This window comes from Triticum aestivum, chromosome 4B (genome assembly GCF_018294505.1).
Source record: "Triticum aestivum cultivar Chinese Spring chromosome 4B, IWGSC CS RefSeq v2.1, whole genome shotgun sequence".
In the NCBI taxonomy this organism is placed as follows: domain Eukaryota; kingdom Viridiplantae; phylum Streptophyta; class Magnoliopsida; order Poales; family Poaceae; genus Triticum; species Triticum aestivum.
In genome coordinates, this window is record NC_057804.1 from 483,088,262 (window position 1) to 483,110,319 (window position 22,058).

Consider the following 22,058-nt stretch of genomic DNA (forward strand, 5'->3'; position numbering starts at 1 on the left):
CCATCGGGATTAGTTTTAGACCTAAATAATTGTTCTTTGGTGCCAGCGTTGAGCATGAACATTATATCTGGATCTTGTTTGATGCGAGACGGTTATTCATTTAAATCAGAGAATAATGGTTGTTCTATTTATATGAGTAATATCTTTTATGGTCATGCACCCTTGAAGAGTGGTCTATTTTTATTGAATCTCGAAAGTAGTGATACACATATTCATAATGTTGAAGCCAAAAGGTGCAGAGTTGATAATGATAGTGCAACTTATTTGTGGCACTGCCGTTTAGGTCATATCGGTGTAAAGCGCATGAAGAAACTCCATACTGATGGACTTTTGGAATCACTTGATTATGAATCACTTGGTACTTGTGAACCGTGCCTCATGGGCAAGATGACTAAAACGCCGTTCTCCAGAACTATGGAGCGAGCAACTGATTTATTGGAAATCATACATACTGATGTATGTGGTCCAATGAATATTGAAGCTCGCGGCGGGTATCGTTATTTTCTCACCTTCACAGATGATTTGAGCAGATATGGGTATATCTACTTGATGAAACACAAGTCTGAAACATTTGAAAAGTTCAAAGAATTTCAGAGTGAAGTGGAAAATCATCGTAACAAGAAAATAAAATTTCTACGATCTTATCGTGGAGGAGAATATTTGAGTTACGAGTTTGGTCTACATTTGAAACAATGCGGAATAGTTTCGCAACTCACGCCACCCGGAACACCACAACGAAATGGTGTGTCCGAACGTCGTAATCGTACTTTATTAGATATGGTGCGATCTATGATGTCTCTTACTGATTTACCGCTATCGTTTTGGGGTTATGCTTTAGAGACGGCCGCATTCACGTTAAATAGGGCACCATCAAAATCCGTTGAGACGACGCCTTATGAACTGTGGTTTGGCAAGAAACCAAAGTTGTCGTTTCTTAAAGTTTGGGGCTGCGATGCTTATGTGAAGAAACTTCAACCAGATAAGCTCGAACCCAAATCAGAGAAATGTGTCTTCATAGGATACCCAAAAGAGACTATTGGGTACACCTTCTATCACAGATCTGAAGGCAAGATTTTCGTTGCTAAATTTGGATCCTTTCTAGAGAAGGAGTTTCTCTCGAAAGAAGTGAGTGGGAGGAAAGTAGAACTTGATGAGGTAACTGTACCTGCTCCCTTGTTGGAAAGTAGTTCATCACAAGAATCGATTCCTGTGACAACTACACCAATCAGTGAGGAAGCTAATGATATTGATCATGAAACTTCAGATCAAGTTACTATTGAACCTTGTAGGTCTACCAGAGTAAGGTCCGCACCAGAGTGGTACGGTAATCCTATTCTGGAAGTCATGTTACTTGACCATGGCGAACCTACGAACTATGAGGAAGCGATGATGAGCCCAGATTCCGCGAAATGGCTTGAGGCCATGAAATCTGAGATGGGATCCATGTATGAGAACAAAGTATGGACTTTGGTTGACTTGCCCGATGATCGGCAAGCCATCGAGAATAAATGGATCTTCAAGAAGAAGACTGACGCTGATGGTAATGTAACTGTCTACAAAGCTCGACTTGTTGCGAAAGGTTTTCGACAAGTTCAAGGGGTTGACTACGATGAGACTTTCTCACCCGTAGCGATGCTTAAGTCTGTCCGAATCATGTTAGCAATTGCCGCATTTTATGATTATGAAATTTGGCAAATGGATGTTAAAACTGCATTCCTGAATGGATTTCTGGAAGAAGAGTTGTATATGATGCAACCAGAAGGTTTTGTCGATCCAAAAGGTGCTAACAAAGTGTGCAAGCTCCAGCGATCCATTTATGGACTGGTGCAAGCATCTCGGAGTTGGAATAAACGCTTTGATAGTGTGATCAAAGCATATGGTTTTATACAGACTTTTGGAGAAGCCTGTATTTACAAGAAAGTGAGTGGGAGCTCTGTAGCATTTCTGATATTATATGTAGATGACATATTGTTAATTGGAAATGATATAGAATTTCTGGATAGCATAAAGGGATACTTGAATAAAAGTTTTTCAATGAAAGACCTCGGTGAAGCTGCTTACATATTGGGCATCAAGATCTATAGAGATAGATCAAGACGCTTAATTGGACTTTCACAAAGCACATACCTTGATAAAGTTTTGAAAAAGTTCAAAATGGATCAGGCAAAGAAAGGGTTCTTGCCTGTATTACAAGGTGTGAAGTTGAGTCAGACTCAATGCCCGACCACAGCAGAAGATAGAGAGAAAATGAAAGATGTTCCCTATGCTTCAGCCATAGGCTCTATCATGTATGCAATGCTGTGTACCAGACCTGATGTATGCTTAGCAATAAGCTTGGCAGGTAGGTACCAAAGTAATCCAGGAGTTGATCACTGGACAGCGGTCAAGAACATCCTGAAATACCTGAAAAGGACTAAGGATATGTTTCTCGTTTATGGAGGTGACAAAGAGCTAGTCGTAAATGGTTACATCGATGCAAGCTTTGACACTGATCCGGACGATTCTAAATCGCAAACCGGATACGTGTTTTTATTAAACGGTGGAGCTGTAAGTTGGTGCAGTTCTAAACAAAGCGTCGTGGCGGGATCTACATGCGAAGCGGAGTACATAGCTGCTTCGGAAGCAGCAAATGAAGGAGTCTGGATGAAGGAGTTCATTTCCGATCTAGGTGTCATACCTAGTGCATCGGGACCAATGAAGATCTTCTGTGACAATACTGGTGCAATTGCCTTGGCAAAGGAATCCAGATTTCACAAGAGGACCAAGCACATCAAGAGACGCTTCAATTCCATCCGGGACCAAGTCCAGGTGGGAGACATAGAGATTTGCAAGATACATACGGATCTGAATGTTGCAGACCCGTTGACTAAGCCTCTTCCACGAGCAAAACATGATCAGCACCAAGACTCCATGGGTGTTAGAATCATTACTGTGTAATCTAGATTATTGACTCTAGTGCAAGTGGGAGACTGAAGGAAATATGCCCTAGAGGCAATAATAAAGTTATTATTTATTTCCTCATATCATGATAAATGTTTATTATTCATGCTAGAATTGTATTAACCGGAAACATGATACATGTGTGAATACATAGACAAACTTAATGTCACTAGTATGCCTCTACTTGACTAGCTCATTAATCAAAGATGGTTATGTTTCCTAACCATAGACATGTGTTGTCATTTGATTAACGGGATCACATCATTAGGAGAATGATGTGATTGACCTGACCCATTCCGTTAGCTTAGCATTTGATCGTTTAGTATGTTGCTATTGCTTTCTTCATGACTTATACAAAGTTCCTACAACTATGAGATTATGCAACTCCCGTTTACCAGAGGAACACTTTGTGTGCTACCAAACATCACAATGTAACTGGGTGATTATAAAGGAGCTCTACAGGTGTCTCCAAGGGTACATGTTGAGTTGGCGTATTTCGAGATTAGGTTTTGTCACTCCGATTGTCGAAGAGGTATCTCTGGGCCCTCTCGGTAATGCACATCACTATAAGCCTTGCAAGCAATGTGGCCAATGAGTTGGTTACGGAATGATGCATTACGTAACGAGTAAAGAGACTTGCCGGTAACGAGATTGAACTAGGTATTGGATACCGACGATTGAATCTCGGGCAAGTAACATACCAATGACAAAGGGAACACCGTATGTTTTTATGCGGTTTGACCAATAAAGATCTTCGTAGAATATGTAGGAGCCAATATGAGCATCCAGGTTCTGCTATTGGTTATTGACCAGAAACAGTTCTAGGTCATGTCTACCTAGTTCTCGAACCCGCAGGGTCCGCACGCTTAACGTTATGATGACAGTTTTATTATGAGTTTATAAGTTTTGATGTACCGATGGTTGTTCGGAGTCCCGGATGTGATCACGGACATGACGAGGAGTCTCGAAATGGTCAAGACATAAATATTGATATATTGGACGACTATATTCGGACATCGGAAGTGTTCCAGGTGACTTCGGAGAAAATCGGAGTGCCGGAGGGGTTACCGGACCCCCCCCCCCCCGGGGAAGTATTGGGCCTTAGTGGGCCTGAGGGGAGAGAGACGGCAGCAGCCCAGGAGGTGGCGCGCCCCCTCCCATGAGGAGTCCGAATTGGACTAGGGGAGGTGGGCGCGGCCCCTCTTTCCCTCTGCCTCTCCCTCTCTTTCCTTCCCCCTTCCCTCTTCCTAGTTGGACTAGGAAAGGAGAGTCCTACTCCTACTAGGAGGAGGACTCCCCCCTCCTTGGCGCGCCCCAAGGGCTGGCCGGCCTCCTCCCTTGCTCCTTTAGATACGAGGGTAGGGGGCACCCCAAAGACACACAAGTTGATCTTCGTGATTGTTCCTTAGCCGTGTGCGGTGCCCCCCTCCACCATATTCCACCTCGGTCATATTGTTGCGGTGCTTAGGCGAAGCCCTGCGTCGGTAGAACATCATCATCGTCACCACGCCGTCGTGCTGACGGAACTCAGCCCCGACACCCTGCTGGATCGGAGTCCGGGGATCGTCATCGAGCTGAACGTGTGCTGAACTCGGAGGTGCCGTATGTTCGGTACTTGGATCGGTCGGATCGTGAAGACGTACGACTACATCAACCGCGTTGTTCTAATGCTTCCGATTACGGTTTATGAGGGTACTTGGACAACACTCTCCCCTCTCGTTGCTATGCATCACCATGATCCTTGCGTGTGCGTAGGATTTTTTTTGAAATTACTACATTCCCCAACACTTCGGACGTCACGTCCGATGCCACCTTGCACCAGAGACCTTTTCTGGTCCCCGCGGCCTTCTTCTTGGCCTTCTTCTCCGGCACCTCATAGGGCGCCGGAAACAACATCTTCGTTAGGAGAGGCGATGCTTGATCTTCGGGTAGCGGAGCCGGACAGTCAATCCGCTCCGCTATCGCTACCCAGTCCTGATTAAATTGGCATGGAGGCTTAGTTTCCTCTTGCGGATGTGCTGGTAAAAGGTACACCTTATAAAATATAAAAACTCACCAAATGGGCGTGGCGTTTTGCGTTGAGTCCGCGATCTTAGGTTATAGGTGGAGGTACCTTGGTGGCATTAAAAATCACCTTCCATACGTCTTCGTGTGGCGTGTCAAAGAGCTCTTGCAGCATCTGGTGTTCGGCCGGGTCAAACTCCCACAAATTGTAAGCCCGTCTCTGACACGGAAGGATCCGACAGATGAGCATGACCTGGACCATGTTGACAAGCTTGATTTTCTTGCCTATCATATTCTGGACGCAGGTCTGGAGTCCGGTCAGCTTCACTGCTGAGCCCCAGGCTAAGCCCTTCTCTTTCCAGGAGGTGAGCCGCATGGGGACGCTGGATCAAAATTCGGGGGTCGCCGCCCAGTTGGTGTTGCGCGGCTCGGTGATGTAGAACCACCCCGATTGCCACCCCTTCACGGTCTCCACATAGGAGCCTTCGGGCCAGGTGACATTGGGCATCTTGCCCACCATGGCGCCCCCGCACTCCGCTTGCTGGCCGCCCACCACCTTTGGCTTCACGTTGAAGGTCTTCATCCATAGGCCGAAGTGGGGCGTGATGCGGAGGAAGGCCTCGCACACGACGATGAACACAGAGATGTTGAGGATGAAGTTAGGGGCCAGATCATGGAAGTCCAGCCCATAGTTGAACATAAGCCCGTGGACAAATGGGTGGAGGAGGAATCCTAGTCCGCGGACAAAGTGAGAGAGAAACACTACCCTCTCCTGGGGCTTCGGGGTAGGGATGATTTGCCCTTCGGCCGGAAGCCGGTGTGTGATGTTTGCGGCCAGGTATCCGGCCTCCCGAAGCTTCGTGATGTCCTCCTCCGTAACAGAGGAGACCATCCACTTGCCTCCCGCTCCGGACATACTTGGAATGGCTTTGCGGAGAAGGTGAAAGCTAGGGCGCTAGAGCTCGAGCGAGAATGGATGAGCATAGGAAGAAGAAGGCATGGGTGAAAATGAGGAATCCTTATCTCTTTATAAAGGCAGTAGAAACTGTGCGCCTCCCCACTTGCCCCGTAAACTCGCTTATTCCCCAAACGCCATGTTGATGGCGCGGTTGGGTTACCTGCACCCGTATTGATGAGAATCCCGTGATAAGGGGACACGATCTCTGCTTTGACAAGATGTGCCAATGAAACCCCTCGCAATATGTGCAGTAGCAGGTTGAGAAAACGGTTCATATAATAACCGGGCCGCGGCGTGATGTCACGCCATGAAAAGTTGTCAGTAGATTAGATTTGTGGAATACTGTGCTCTCTACGGTGGTGTGTGAAATTTGTTTTGCAGAGCCGGACACGATCCTTGTGTTCGAAATCTTCTATGGAGTATTCGGAGAAGGAACCCGCCTTGCAATGCCGAAGACAATCTGCGCGCCAGACTCATCGTCATTGAAGCCTGGTTCTGGGGCTACTGAGGGAGTCCTGGATTAGAGGGTCCTCGGACAGCCAGACTATGTACTTATGCCGGACTGTTGGACTATGAAGATACAAGATTGAAGACTTCGTCCCGTGTCCGGGTGGGACTCTCCTTTGCGTGGAAGGCAAGCTTGGCAATTCGGATATGTAGATTTCCTTATCTGTAACCGACTCTGTGTAACCCTAGCCCCCTCCGGTGTCTATATAAACCGGAGGGTTTAGTTCGTAGGACAAGAACAATCAGAATCATAGGCTAGCTTCTAGGGTTTAGCCTCTACGATCTCATGGTAGATCAACTCTTGTAATACTCATATCATCAAGATCAATCAAGCAGGAAGTAGGGTATTACCTCCATCGAGAGGGCCCGAACCTGGGTAAACATTGTGCCCCCGCCTCCTGTTACCATTAGCCTTAGATGCACAGTTTGGGACCCCCTACCCGAGATCCGTTGGTTTTGACACCGACAGTTAGTGCTAATTAAGTTCATCATTTTACTTCAGTTAATGCCACCGCTCATCCAGAATACTATTTAACATTGGAAGGGATATGAGGCTTGTGCCTTTGTTAACTGGCTGGATGAAGAATGGCATGGCAGGGCTCGGAGTGTTATCACCAAGCTCGCAGAAGATAACATAAAGCTAAAGAAGTAACTGGCTAGTCTGGAATGTACAATCAGTACGATGAAGCAAGAAAGAATCAATCACAGGCAACAGATGAAAGCAAGAGACAAGAATGAACTAGCATGTGTAGTTGTGGTTGTCGCATTAGCCATGTTCTATGCGTTGTTTGCAATGATGATTAGGGGTTTTGTTTGACAGTATTGCTAAAGCACATCTAGATGTGCTCTAAGTAATGCACATCGAGGTCCTATGCCATTGATGTTACAAAGATTCATGCAGATATTTTTCTTTATCTTTTTTCTTTTCCTTTCTAGTTTGATTATTACTGGCTTTAGCAATAAGAAGAGCTCAATGTATTGCTTGCCAACTGTCCTACTCCGTTCGTACTAGTACCGGTGCATAATCCCAAAACTCGTTCCTTGTTTTTGTCCTGAAAAAGGAAACCAACCAAATAGCCAATAGGAGTCCTGCGCAACCCCGGGAAATTGGAGCGACTGGGTACAAATAATTGCGGTTGATTATATCAGCGGTTAGATAATACGTCAACCCCCGCTTCAATTGGCAGTTTCTCTTCTCTGCATACCCCGCTTAAGTGTCCACCATCTTCATCATCCCTAGCAGGCCGCGCTACACATTGGCACACACTCTACATCCATGTCGAGCGATAGCAAGGACGACAATTCGGCCAGCAGTCTGGCGCCCGATGATAGGTCAACATCGGAATCATCCCGCTCGTCTTCCATGAGTCCGACGTCGAGCCCAAACCTCGATTATATCTGGTTCATGGAAGGGACGCCACCTTCGGAGTCGTCAGACGACAACCAGACGGACGAGGAGCCATCGGAGGATGAAGAAGAGGACGACGATGATGAGGAGAAGGAATGGTCGAACGAGGAGGAGGAGGACGACGACAGCAACGACGATGACGACGGCGGCGGCGATGAAAAGCCAACGGTTAGCGGCAAGAAGCGTCCTCGCCAAGACGATGTCGCGAGGCCATCCAACAAGAACAACAAGAAGAAGAAGGACTAAATTAAGCAGACTGTATATATCTCTGTTTATCCTGTCAATCTCATTGCAGACAGTTAGTAATATGTATTCGACAGAGATCTTCTACATTATCGCCAACAGGTTGGTTTGTTGAACTGTGTGCCCTGACGAGCACACAATTCACAAAAAATGACCGTATGGGCTGTCTATAATGATCGCACACAATTCTGATTACCGACCTGTTTGCCGGGTATCACACACATCTTGTTACACCGAATCATTTGTGTTCACCTTACTCATCGCAAATGGTTCATCGGAGTGAACTATATGTCGTATATCGCACATACCTTGATCTGGCTGCCCATTTTTGTTGTTTTGTCTCATCGCAAATAGTTCGTACAGATCAACCGTATGCCCCTCATCGCACATGCAACTATAATCTGAACCGTGTTTGATGTATCATTCATCACAAACGTTTTGCATCATTTCCGACGGTTTTCATACATCACCGTCTGCGATTATTGCATCGCACACAGTTTCTCAAAGGGTCTCTGATCGTAGTGTCGCGTTAGCAGCATCCTGCAGTAGTGAACCCTTTCTCTGACGACTTTGTGATAAACCTAGGTGAGGAAAACCCAACCAAAGCCAAAGTGATTGAGCATCACTGAAGAGATTGATCTGTGTGATCCGACGCCTGTTACCTTTAAAGACTGTCATTCTTCTAGACAGTTAGGCGTCATGTTCTGAGCACCCAAAAGTAATTGTGGTGTGCCGTGACCAAGTATGTGAAGGTTTTGGAAGTCTACCTTGAAGACTTACCATGAGTGATTAGGCGAGGTCTAAGTGACCTTGGGTCAAGAGAAATACGTTGAGGACTAAGTGTCCTCTGAGTTCATCTCAGCCGCCTCAACCAGACATACAGTTGATACATAAATTGGAACTGGACTACCAAATAGTTGTGTCTTCACCGAGCCTACCTGGTTTCAAATTCTTCACCCTTTACTTTACGTATTTCCGCTGCTGAAGAATTTGTGATCTACCTTCTAAAGAATTTGAACTAAAGACTTTCATCATGTTGTTTTTCATTTCTTCAGTTCATCTTCATCATGCTTGTATGTGTCTATAATTACATGTTCTTCACCTGTATGTATCTTGTATGCATGCTTTCTATATCTGTGATGACTTAGTTCCCTACCGTTTTTATTTCTTCACTCTGATCTTTGTCAAATTCCTTAGAGTCTGGCGAATTTCTAAAAATCTCCCATTCACCCTCGCCCTTTGGGAGTAAACCTACACTTTTAGACGGCAAAGGCAAGAGAGAAAAAAGGAAGGAGAGAAAATGGGAAGGATGGATTCGCAGGGTCTGGAAAGGATGGGCGGGGGTGTCGGAGTCCTACATGTCTGGTGTCTGGACTCCGGAAAGCTCCCCCATGTTTGTCTCCGGTTTGTGGGAGAAAACGCGTCCGGACCGCCTCGCGGATCGATACAAGCCCGCGTTGGATGGCTTCCGCGGTCCGGACAACGCGGTCTAGGCGGATGCCGGCAGTTTGCGGGTACGCCTTGGAGATTCCCTAACCCCCACCCCCTCCCCGAGGCCTACCCTTGCCAACTTGGATGATGACGAGCTCGACACCCCCATGATGTTTAGTGAATATGGTATGAGTTTGTGCATATTTTGTCGTTTATATCACATGGTTTGGTTTGATGTAGATGATAATGAATTCACAATTTGTGTAGACGAGGTTGATGGCAGATGAGTTTTTTGAGGATTCTTCGTCCTTGAACGGTTTTGTTGATGAATTGTTCAAAGACAAAGAGGAGGAGCATTGCATTGATGCTAGCTCAGTGGGGCATACAAGGAAATAAGAAGAGGAGGAGTCCAAGGTTCCAACGAGGATGTGTGTCACTTCACCAAAATAGAAGACCCAACCAATGTCATGAAAGCTAAAGAAATGTATGTCATGCATGGGAAGAATGAAGTTCCACAGATATGGTTCACTGCTTTCCAGAAGGTACTGATGGCAATGCGAGTGGCACATATGGTATCCCTTCTAGTTTAATGGATGAGTACATTCGTGATGAGGACATACCTACTACAATTACACCCACAACCCCGACACCAACTAAAGTTCCAAAGATACAAGGACCAATGACTAGAGCTCGCACCTAATAACTTAATGATCTTGTACTTTCGCTTTTAGGATGAGAACATGTTGCTCCCTAAATTAGATAGTAGGGACAAGCGAAACACACTGGAGTATGATCAAGCATGGAGATAACTGCAGGCGTATAAGGAGCAAAGATGGATCTATGACGATTTCAAGACTTTGAAGTCACTATGATGACACGTGAGGAACATGGGCAAAATATACAAGTTGTCGCTTTATAATTTTGTCCATGGTCATCTATAGATGCTGCACCACCTCGGTTTTGGGTCAGGCCCATGTATTTTTGGAATAAAAAAGAGAGGAAACCGACTTGAGGTTGCATTCAACCCTCCCTCCTTGGGCTAGCTGCCCCACCCCCTTTACCCCTCCTTAAATACCCCCATTAGGTCATTGTATAAACACGGGGGTCAGCGAGACCTCCTATATTATGCGTCACTGAAACCCCATTGTGTTAAATCAAGTAATTCGCATCACATCCGCAATTCAGGTTGCATATCTCAGTTTCTGGCTTGTTCTTTGGTTGCATTTAGGGATTGATCTCCGTGATCAGGTTGATTTAGTTTCCAACACCGTCAATAACCATACAGGTTAGTTTAGTGGTTACTAAGGCGCAACATCTAGTGTTTGGTGTATTCGAGTCGTCAAAGTCCAACAAAGATAAAAAAAATCGTCTCATTGGAAAATCGAGCCACCTTCTACCTATCACTTCGCATCGGAGAAGACACAACCCTGAAGTGTGTCAGTAAGTTTGCGGAGACCGTGATCAAAGTCTTTGGAGCTTAGTATCCGAGGGCACACAACAAGGTTTAGCAATGAGTGGGCAAGAGGGTGGTCAAAAATGCTTGGAAGCATTGACTACATGCGATGCAAGAATTGCCTTGCAGTATAGCATCACCAATACAATGACTTTTTAGTGTTGATTGCCTCTGAGAATCTGTGGATTTTTGCATTGCTACAATGACATGCCTAGTTCTCACAATAGCATCCATGCTTTGTAGAGATCTTCTCTTTGGCCAGACAAACATCCTAAAATGTCCGAGTTGTTGTGAACTTGTGATTGTAACTTACACAAGTGTCTCTTCGGTTTTGCTATTTAAATCAATTTGTAAGAGTATGAGATTTTGTTATACTAGCTAGAAACATATGCGTTACTACAGGACAATAAAAGATCTCTAGAGGAAATTGGTCAAAAAATTCATTTTTGATGTAAAAATGATTGTTGTCACAAAAACATATAAAACCCGACCACAAATCTGTCGTCAGATTATTAAGGATGGCAAATAAAAAATTATGGCAAATTGTGTGTCGCGAGCATGTTTTTTATGGCAATCAAACATTAATTTGCCATAAAAAACATTCAATTTGCCATGCTTAAAAATGCCTGCGACACATAATTTGCCAAAAAAAATCGGTTTGTCATGCTTAAAAATCTTGACGTCAGTTTTTTAGCATTTCCAAACATATATCCTCGCTGTTTTATTAGAACTAAACGTATCCTCGTTGGCTTCATCTATTTCAGCACACATGTTCATGAATTAGATAATAAAATTCCAACCACATGGCATATGTGATACGCTATCACAAAAAGAATCTTAAAAACAAGAAAATAAAATTTCTTGGTTAAAGTAAACACTTAACCTCACACGAAGGAGAATGTACCACTGTTTCGACTCTCAACGGACATCGTGTAAGCTAGATCTCCTTGCTTGTACTTCAGCATCGGCCATCAAAATCCTCAAAAAATAAAAAATAAACGGCCATCAACATATTTCAGCTGCAAGATCTTCATACATGTACCTTAACATCGGCCATCGATTTGATCTTTCTAACAAATGGACCCTCACAACCCATTTATATCATTACGTATTGCAAAAGAATATTCATTTCTCAAGTGAAAGCACCATTCTCATTAAGTACAAAGTTTTTGTGAGGGAAAAAAGCACAGTAAAAAAGTTCAAATCCACTGAAGAAATATATTTTTATTGATGAACTGATCCATCAGAGTAAACATGAAGACCAAAAAAATAATCAAGAGTTAAAAACACTAGCAGCACAGACGAGCTACGGCATGTGATCAACTCATCAAATCTAACTCACATTACAGACAAAAATCCCCTAAAAAGAATAAAATTCAACTGTGCTTTTCCTTCACAGCCATGAGATCAAAATCCTAAGCTTGACATCGTCCAGGCACTGTGCTGGCAGAGTTGGCCTCTAGCTTCCCTCATGCCAAATCCGTATTTTGACTCAACGACTCTAAAAGACGCGCAATATACTAAAAGTCTCCCATCATCATTTCCCAAATGTGTTCAGATTTGAGTCCAAGGAATTACAGTTTAAGATAACAACTCTGATATTCCAGTGCATGAATACTAGTCATGGTAAGTAACGCTGCCACAATTTCACTCCACTGTAACTAGTAACTACGGAGTACATTAATGGTGTGAAGATGCATGGCATTATGGAAGCAACAAGTTAAGTTCAACAGTTAGGGCATCACTTCCAAATGCATAGCGACCTTTCTCCGAATCCAACACTAAGCTACTGATCATTGAACACAATATAATACTCCCTCTGTATCAAAATATAAGACGTTTTTTGATACTGAGGGAGTACTATGTTCTCAGCTCTAAGTAAATGCTACCATAACTAATGTTCTTTTGCAAATTGCAGTCAACATGCCTGAAATCTTTGCATAAAAGACAACTTTCATGCATGACAGTGTTCAGTTTTCAACAATGCCTACGATGCCAACAAAGCATGAATGAATCTGGTGCAAACATCAGCAAGATAACTCGGCATACCAAAAAAATATCAAAACTATAGAAGATGAATCACCAACATGTGGTCAAGAAGGAGCCACCAACAGTAGACAAAAATTAGGAGCAGCTTATAGGACAATCACCTCAACAATGGGACAAAAACAACATAGTAGCATCAGCTCCAGATCACAATCTACAACTGCACGACTGAAAAAAATTCTTCAGAGCATAATGATGATACCCTAAATTCCGGCAATGAAAACAGTACGTAGCAATAATGATTATATAATACTCCCTGCGTCCCAAAATTCTTGTCTTAGATTAGTCTAGATACGAATGTATCTAATACTAAAACGTGACTTGATCCATCCGTATTTAGACAAATCTAAGACAAGAATTTTGGGACGGAGGGAGTACTTACTATATTCTAAGCTGCAAGTAAATACTACTCCCTCCGTCCCAAAATACTTGTCGGAGGAACGGATGTATCTAGACGCAATTTAGTTTTACATACATCCATTTTCATTCATTTGTCCGACAAGTATTTCCGGACGGAGGGAGTACCATAACTAATGTTCTTTTGGATATTGCAGTCAACATGCCTAGAATCTTTTCATATCAGAAACAAGTTCGATAAAAGCAATCCCTGCAGGCATATCATCCAATATGATGCACAAGCCTTTCGAAATCATGTCCAGAACACATGCAATTGGTTCACAATTCATGCAACGAAAATTTTGCAATTTCCAACATCCAGTGTACTGAAACATAATAGAGGATAACTGCACAGACTATTAGGAACCCATGTTGTCGTATTAAAAGAGAAAGAAGGAATCAACATCGTTCATGCGCTCTGCTGGAAGAGTTGGCCACTGGCTTCCCTCATGTCAAATCCGTATTTCAACTCAATGACTCTAAACAAGCGCAATATACTAAAAGTCACCATCATCATTTCCCAAAAATGTGTTCAGATTTGAGTCCAAGGAGTTATAGTTTAAGATAACAACTCCATATTCCAGTGTATGAATACTAGTCATGGTAAGTAACACTGCCACAGTTTCACTCCACTGTAACTAGTCACTACATCAATGGTGTGAAGATGCATAGCATTATGTAAGCAACATTTTAAGTTCAACATTGGGCATCACTTCAAAATGTATAGGCATATAGCTACCTTTCTCCAAATCCAGCACTAAGCTACTGATCATTGAACATAATATAATACTCCTATGTTCTCAGCTGTAAGTAAATACTACCATAACTAATGTTCTTTTGTCTATTGCAGTCAACATGCCTAAAATCTTTTCATACAACACAATTTTCATGCATGACAGTGTTCAGTTTTCTACAATGCCTATGATGCCAACAAAGCATGAATGAATCTGGTGCAAACATCAGCAAGATAACTCACCAGACAAAAATTCAGAAATATAGAAGATGAATCACCAACATGTAATCCCGAAGATGCATATCTGCATTTCTCTGAATGTAACTCTAACAGTAGACAAAATTAGGAGCAGCTTATAAAACAATCACCTCAACAATGGTACAAAACAACATAGTAGCATTGGCTCCAGATCAAAATCTACAACTGCAACCACTAAAAAAGAACTTCAGAGCATAATGATGATACCCTAAATTCCAGCAGTGAAAACAGTACATAGCAATGGTATCTGTATTCCGTAACACAAACAAGTTCGATAACAGCAATCATGACCTGCAGGTATATCATCCGATATGATGCCCAAGCCATTCGAAATCATGTTTAGAACACATGCAATTCGTTCAAAATCCATGTTATGGAAAACATGCAATATCCAACATACCTTGTACTGAGACATAACACGAGATAATTGCACAGACTACAAGAAACCCCTGCTGTCATATTAAAAGAGAAAGAAGGAATCACTCAATATCTGTGAACCTCTGTCACCACTGCGCGAATCATGAATGGGACAAACTGTTCAAATAGGTCAAACTGATTAGAAGAAGTTAATCAGTTTGAGTTTCATCACCAGAGATTGCAGTATCCGAGCCATCAGCGAACTCGACCTCGGAGAACCATTCACAGGCACCATCATTCCGCTGCGTCTGAAGGAACTCATGGAGGACAAGGCTTTCTTTGAGCATATGTGGAGTAACTCTGGTGCCCCCAGCAGAGCAGTCAACAGGCCCCTGCGATTTACCTGTCTTATCACAATGCAACACCTTGTCAGAGACTTCCTCGGACACCAGCATATCCCCCTCTTGATACAGGACAATCGGACAAAGTGGCAACGGTATAGGTTGATAAGCAAGCTTGAAGGACAGCTTAACCCAGTACTTCCAGACCCAGCGCATCTCCTTGTAGTCATCCATGAACCAAACCGCCATGTTCTTTGCGAATTGGGGCGAGCAGAACATGGCAAGCTTGCCCTCCATCTCAAACAGCTGCGTGTGGTCGTCCTTGGTCAGGCTCGCCTCCGCGGGAGGAGAGATCCGCCTGAATGACTCAGCAGCTTGGTCGAACACCAGTATGTCGCCCCCTTGGCTCTGTTGCGGCGACCAGTGCAGGCTGCCATTAAGGACGGGCGGCGATGTGCGAGAGCTCTCCAGCCCTCTCATCAGCCCAGCGCCCACTTCAGCCGACGACGTGCGAAGGTCGATGCTCCTGGCCTGCGGGGATCCCACCGTGAGGACGTAGTAGGAGTGCCGGCTCTGGAGGCCCAGGCGCTCAGCCTCGTGGTACAGCACCCGGTACTCCCCGGAAGCGGCGTGCTGGTAGAACCCCACGACATGTCGGCCATCCTGAAGCAGCAGCGGCAGGCGAGCGCCTTGGCGCGTCGCAGGGTTGCAGACGAAGAAGGACCTGTGGAAGCTGAGGAGGAGCAGGCCGTTGCACGAGCCGTGGACCATGAGTGCGCCGCGGCCGTCGTCGGCGAAGGGGCGGGGCACGGGCACCCTCTGGATAACCCGCAGGACCGCCCGGCGCTTGTTGGTGGCGAGGTCGACGGCCTGGAGGCAGCCGCCGACGTCGTAGGTGAAGACGAGGGGCTGCCGTGGCTGGAAGGAGTGGTGCCTGCCGATGAAGGCGGGGTCGGTGGCGAGGTTGCGCCAGGCCTTGCAGGCGGCGCGGGAGCGGAGGAGGTGCTTGGGCGGCAGGCAGGCGAGGATCTCCGGGATCATGTCCTCGGGGAGGCCGCCGGAGGAGCCTCGCTCGGTCTCCCTCGTCGCCATGGGACGGGACGGGAGGGGGCGAGGTCGGAGGGGGCGAGGTCGGAGGGGTTCGCGAACCTTCTGAGTTCTGACGGTGCCTGCGAAAATTCCCCAGATCCGGATGAGCGAGCAAGAGATGGTTGGAACCCCAGCACGTGAAGACGCAAACGAGATGGCGGGTGCGAGCGGACGCACCTGTTCTTCGATTTCCCTTGGTCTCTCTCGCCGCGGAGTCGACCCGCTCAAGAACTCGAGAACACCATCCCCTTTCGGCCGTTGGAACAAGAAAGTGGGGATGGAGACGCTGCGGTGCGGGAATTGCCGGATTGGGGATTCTAGAGGGTTCCTGGTCTTCTGGGCGTTTTCATCTGGGCCTGGCCTTAGGCATGACCACTTGGCAAATTGGTCACATTCCACCCAATGAGAGTACCCATTGGGTACTCTAAAAAAAACCAATGACAGTATCCGTGTCTAAAAAAAACCACTGACAGTATCCCTAAAAAAACCAATGAGAATGTTCCCCCAAAAACAACCAATGAGAATGTACGTGTTGTTGTTGCACCCTCAGCACCTTCGGTAAATCACATTTTGTTTGTGGATGATAGCTTAATTATGTTCAAAGCAAATGAAGAAGCTGCTACAATCATTGAAGACACTGCAACAATATTGTGATGCTTATGGTCAGAAAATTAACCTGTCAAAGTCCTCTATTTTTTCTTTGGGTAAGGGCTGCCCGGAGTCGTGAAGAAATTCTATCAAAGTTGTTCTTACAGTCTCCAATGAATCCTTGAATAAACGATGCCTTGGCTTACCATCAAATATGAGGAAGAGTAAATAACGGATATTTGGATAGGCTTTGGTCAAAAGTTCAGTGTTGGATTGAAAGATGTATCGCCTCTTCTGGGAAGGAGAGTCTATTGCACCGGCGATCCTGACTTATTGTATGTCATGTTGTTTGCTACCTCGCGGGCTATGCAATCAGCTAAATACCATGGTTTGGAAGGAAAAAAAATTGGGGTTGTAAAGATGGAAAGAGAAAGACGACCTGGGTGTCTTGGGATCATCTGACAATGCCTAAGTACACATGGGGGTTTGGGGTTCCGGGATACGGATATTTTCAACCTTGTCATGTTCGAAAAGCAAGGTTGGAGGGTTCTTCAGGAGTCGAATCGCTGAGTGCGCGGATTCTGAAAGCAAAGTACTTCCCATCTTCTGACTTGCTGGAATCGGAGCTTGAATCCCAACCATCTCAAGTGTGGTGAATTGTTCATGGCTTCATGCAGGCCTAGAAGTTTTGAAACAGGGACTTGTCGGGCGAATTGGAGATGGGGAAAACAACGCATGTTTGGAATCAAAACAAGGAATTTGGACAACTCCCCTGTTCTTCTCACGGGATTGATCGACAGTACATCTAGACATTGGAACCGGACTGCTGTTTGTCAGCATATGAATCCCGTTAATGTCAACGTTGTTATGAATATTCCGCGCAGTACCATGACGTCTAGCGATTGGTGGGCATGGCACTATGAGTGATCAGGCATTTTTTCGGTTAGGTCAGCCTACAGTCTTTTGGTTGATACGAAACGGAGGAGGGATGACGGTTGGAGCATTGTGGAAGCATGTCGGACACAACAACGGTTCAGAAACAATAGCAGAGTTTATGAAATATAGGTCAAAACATTGCATGGAGGCTAGCAAAAAACTCTATTCCGACTGGTGAAAGTTCAATGCAGCATCGCATATCAGAATTGAATACTTGCTTTCATATGTGTTAATACAGGACAATAAAAGATCTCTAGAGGATTTTGTCAAAAAGCCATTCATTCGTGTTGTCACAACTAAACATATATCCCCGATATTTTATTAGAACTAAACACATCCATGTTGCCTAGTCTATTCCAGCACACATGTTCACGAATTAGACAATAAATTCCAACCACATGGCATATGTGGCAAAGGGAATGTAAAAAAGAGAATAAAATTCCTTGGTCAAAATAAACCCTTAACCTCACATGAAGGAGAATATACCACTGTTTCGACTTACGTCATCGTGTAAGCTAGATCTCCTTGTACCTTAGCATCTGCCATCAACAAATTTCAGCCGCTAGTTCTTCATACATATACCTTAACATTGGCATCCATCTGATCTTTTTAACAGACGGATCCTCATAACCATTTACCAATACATAGTGTCAAAAGAATATTCATTTCTTAAGTGAAAGCACCATTCTCATGAAGTAGAAGGTTTTTGTGAGGGAAAAGCACAGTAAAAAGGTTCAACTCCATTGGACAAATATTTATTATTGATCAACTGATTCATGAGGGGGAACATGAAGGCAAAAAAATAATCAGGAGTTAAAAACACTAGCAGCACAGACGTGCGAACGCATGTGATCAAATCATCAAATCGAACTCAATAGAAATTCAACCGTGCTTTTCCTTCACAGCCATGAGATCAAAATCCTAAGCTCGACATCGGCCAGGCACTGTGCTCAGTGGCAGAGCTTTGTGTAGACCAACGGGGGCAAGGCCCCCCCCCCCCTTAACTTTTACAACCATTGAATAATATGCTCTATTTTAGGCCTAACTAGTGTTTGAACTAGAGATTAGCCCCTCCTTCCCTATTAATTTGCCTCCCTTCAGCTAATGGCCCCGTCTTGGATTATGCTCAAGCTCCGCCTCTGACTGTGCTGGCAGAGTTGGCCTCTAGCTTCCCTCATGCCAAATCCGTATTTTTACTCAACGACTCTAAATCATGCCAAATCCGTGTTTCGACTCACTCAACGACTCAAAATCATGCCAAAACCGTATTTCGAGTCAACGACTCTAAAACACGCACACTATACTAAAAGTCTATCATCATTTCCCAAAATATGTTCAGATTTGAGTCCAAGGAGTTATAGTTTTAGATAACAACTCCATATTCCAGTTCATGAATACCAGTCATGGACTCATGGTATGTAACACTGCCACAGTTCCACTCCACTGTAACTAGTAACTACATCAATGGTGCGAAGATGCATGGCATTATGTAAGCAATAGTGTAAGCTCCAAATTTATAGCGATCTTTCTCCAAATCCAGCACTAAGCTACTGATAATTGAACATAATATAATGCTCCTATGTTCTCAGCTGTAAGTAAATACTACCATAACTAATGTTCTTTTGTCTATTGCAGTCAACATGCCTAAAATCTTTTTGAATGCACAGATAGCTAACATGCTGCGTGAAGAGGAACTCAAATGGTATCAACATTCTAACTCTCAGTTTATCTTGAAAGGTGATTCAAATACTAGATATTTTCATGGAGTCGCCAATGGCAGACACCGAAAAAAAATTATTCGTTTCCTACAACAGGATGAGGGAGTGATTGAGGGGCATGAGCAACTTAAATCTTATATCACTAATTATTATAAAAACTAGATGATTCCCCGCGCGTTGATGCGGGTATTTGAGGACTAATTTTAGAGAACCAATGCGCTAACCATTCAGAAGAATGAAATACTTGATATTCGTAGAGAACCATAGTATGTTAGGAGTGCAAATTACAGTGGCTTAAGTTGAAAGAGGAAATTTAAGAAGTGTATGCTCCCTCCGTTCCCAAATAATTGTCTTTCTAGCCATCTCAAATGGACTACAACATACGGATGTACGTAGACATGTTTTAGAGTGTAGATTCACTTATTATTTAGGAACGGAGGGAGTAGTAACAAAAGGTATATTGAATGCAAGTATGTAGTACAGTATATTTACAAATGCGGTACATGTAGAAATAAATCTGTTGTTTATAAATATTATTTGTTAATAAGCAGAGGAACTAATATGTATCAATTTCTGTTTGCTGGGGTCCACGTTGCTGAAAATGTCTTGAGGTGTCATTCACCTTTTTGATGTAGCCAACAGTGATAAATGTGATGTTCATGCGGCACTTGGATACTGTAGTCTTCACCCCGAGACTTCCTTGTGATAGAATCCTTGATCCGATTCATTGCGTGCATGTATCTGCTGTGTGCCTTTTTGGCAGAACTGATGGAAGAGTGACGTGAGGATTGCAGAGGAATTCTGGAGTGCAAGTGTTAGAAGAGCGGCAAAATTGATAAATTTGACCTATGGACAAAATTAAATCACAGAATGAACTGCCCGTGAAACTATTTCACGTGGCTGACCTTTTTGTGTGACGCCCGACACGAAGGCGCCACACTACACTGTGCAACGCCTCACAGATGGCGCTACACATCTGGCCAGCGTCGCACCCGTGTGATCCAAAAATTACTAAGTTAGTGTGCAGCGCCTGGGAGCTAGGCGCCACACTATACAGTGTAGCGCCTAGCTTCTAGGCGTTGCACTAGTGGTTGCTTCATTTTGTAGTGCAACCACCAGTGCAGAGCCTGAGAGCTAGGCGCCATGCTATACAGTGCAGCGCCTAGCTCTTAGGTTCTGCACAATGACTTAGCAATTTTTAGGCAGTCTGGGATGCAACGCTGGCCAGGCGTGTAGCACCTATCTGTGAGGCGTTGCACAATGTAATGTGACGCCTACGTGTCGGGCGTCACACAAAAAGGTCAGCCGCGTGAAATAGTTTCACGGGCAGTTCATTCTGTGATTTAATTTTGTCCACAGATCAAATTTGTCAAATTTGCCTAGAAAAGCAGATGATGGAAATAAAAAGATAGAGCATCCGGCATCTCAGCAATTTTGTATAGTGAGATTGTGCATAGTATTGTTCACGCTGTTGATCACTAAAAAAATTTTATTGGCAGCTAGCATTTTCCGTGGAGTTAACGGCTAGCAATGGATTCTTAAGGTATATATTTTTGAGCAAAAACAATATACTCTGAAGATATATAATCTGTGGATATCTACTTGATATTCCTCTCTTAAAAATATCTATGGAGTTCTGCTACCATTGAGAAAACATATTCTAAACACAATCTGCAGTGACCTATTGGTATATCAAGAATAAACATGTGTAGAATTGCACGGGTGTAAAAGGAGTGAGCAAAAGTCAAGTGCACATGTTATTTTGGAATGACACCAAATTGGTAGTATGCTGCGGCACATGTACTTCCGGTTAAACTCAGATGAATAAGATTAAGTTAAGTACCTGCCTAAAAGTGTCTGAATTTTTTCAATGATAAATATTAGCTGGATTCAACAATAGAGAAAAAATATCTTTTGTCCGTCAGCCGTATTTTATATCCTGATTCAAGGGCAGAGAGGTTATTGGGGTCAGTGTTTTGTGTGTCATATTGATATGGGATTAATATAAAAATGCCTAGAGTACCGAATAATGGCAAGTGGACATGCCATCACGCGGGGTCGGTATCCACGCCGCACGCTCCCGCGCGTTTTGTGCTAATTAAATACACTTCCGTCGTATAATGATCTCCCCTCTGCGTATAGCAAACGGTATAGACGCGTATTCCCAGCTGACACATGCAGCCGTGCCCCGCGACGCAACACACGCATTGAACTCTGCTCGTGGCCAGCATCTTAGCCCCAACGGTCACCCGTGAGGTAGCACACGGTGTGGACTGGGTTCTGGCACGACAGCATGTCAATTTTTAAACGACGGGACCAGCATAAACTTTTTCAGCCTGGCTCCATTCGTTTACTGTAAATGGCTGACAGGACGTGAAGGCACCCATCATCTTTTAAATGCAACATGCAGACCATCCTTTATCCACCCCGCAGCTCTAATTCTTGCGACTTTGTTCGTCTGCGTAGCTAGCTGAACCCAACCATGGAGATATGTAGCTTCTCTTGAAAAAACATAGAGATGTAGAATAGTTCACTGACTCCTCCAACACCAATATTGTGAATGGCTGTCGGGAAAGCTTGATGCCATTGCGACCTAGCTTGTCCTGTTGGTTCTTCAAGTGGTAGGTTGACGATGGGTCTATACTGCAGTCC

General features: G+C 44.3%; 1 protein-coding gene across 1 annotated transcript; it reads right to left on the reverse strand.

Annotated features, from left to right (window-relative positions):
- Positions 1-12,142: 12,142 nt before the first annotated feature.
- LOC123092854 (F-box protein At3g07870) lies at positions 12,143-16,502 on the reverse strand. The gene is made up of 2 exons (XM_044514706.1): positions 16,342-16,502; positions 12,143-16,244 (listed from the first exon to the last, which is right to left on the reverse strand). Exon 2 carries the CDS (start codon positions 16,165-16,167, stop codon positions 14,944-14,946), a length of 1,224 nt encoding a protein of 407 aa, XP_044370641.1. The 5' UTR covers positions 16,168-16,244; positions 16,342-16,502; the 3' UTR covers positions 12,143-14,943.
- Positions 16,503-22,058: the final 5,556 nt, after the last annotated feature.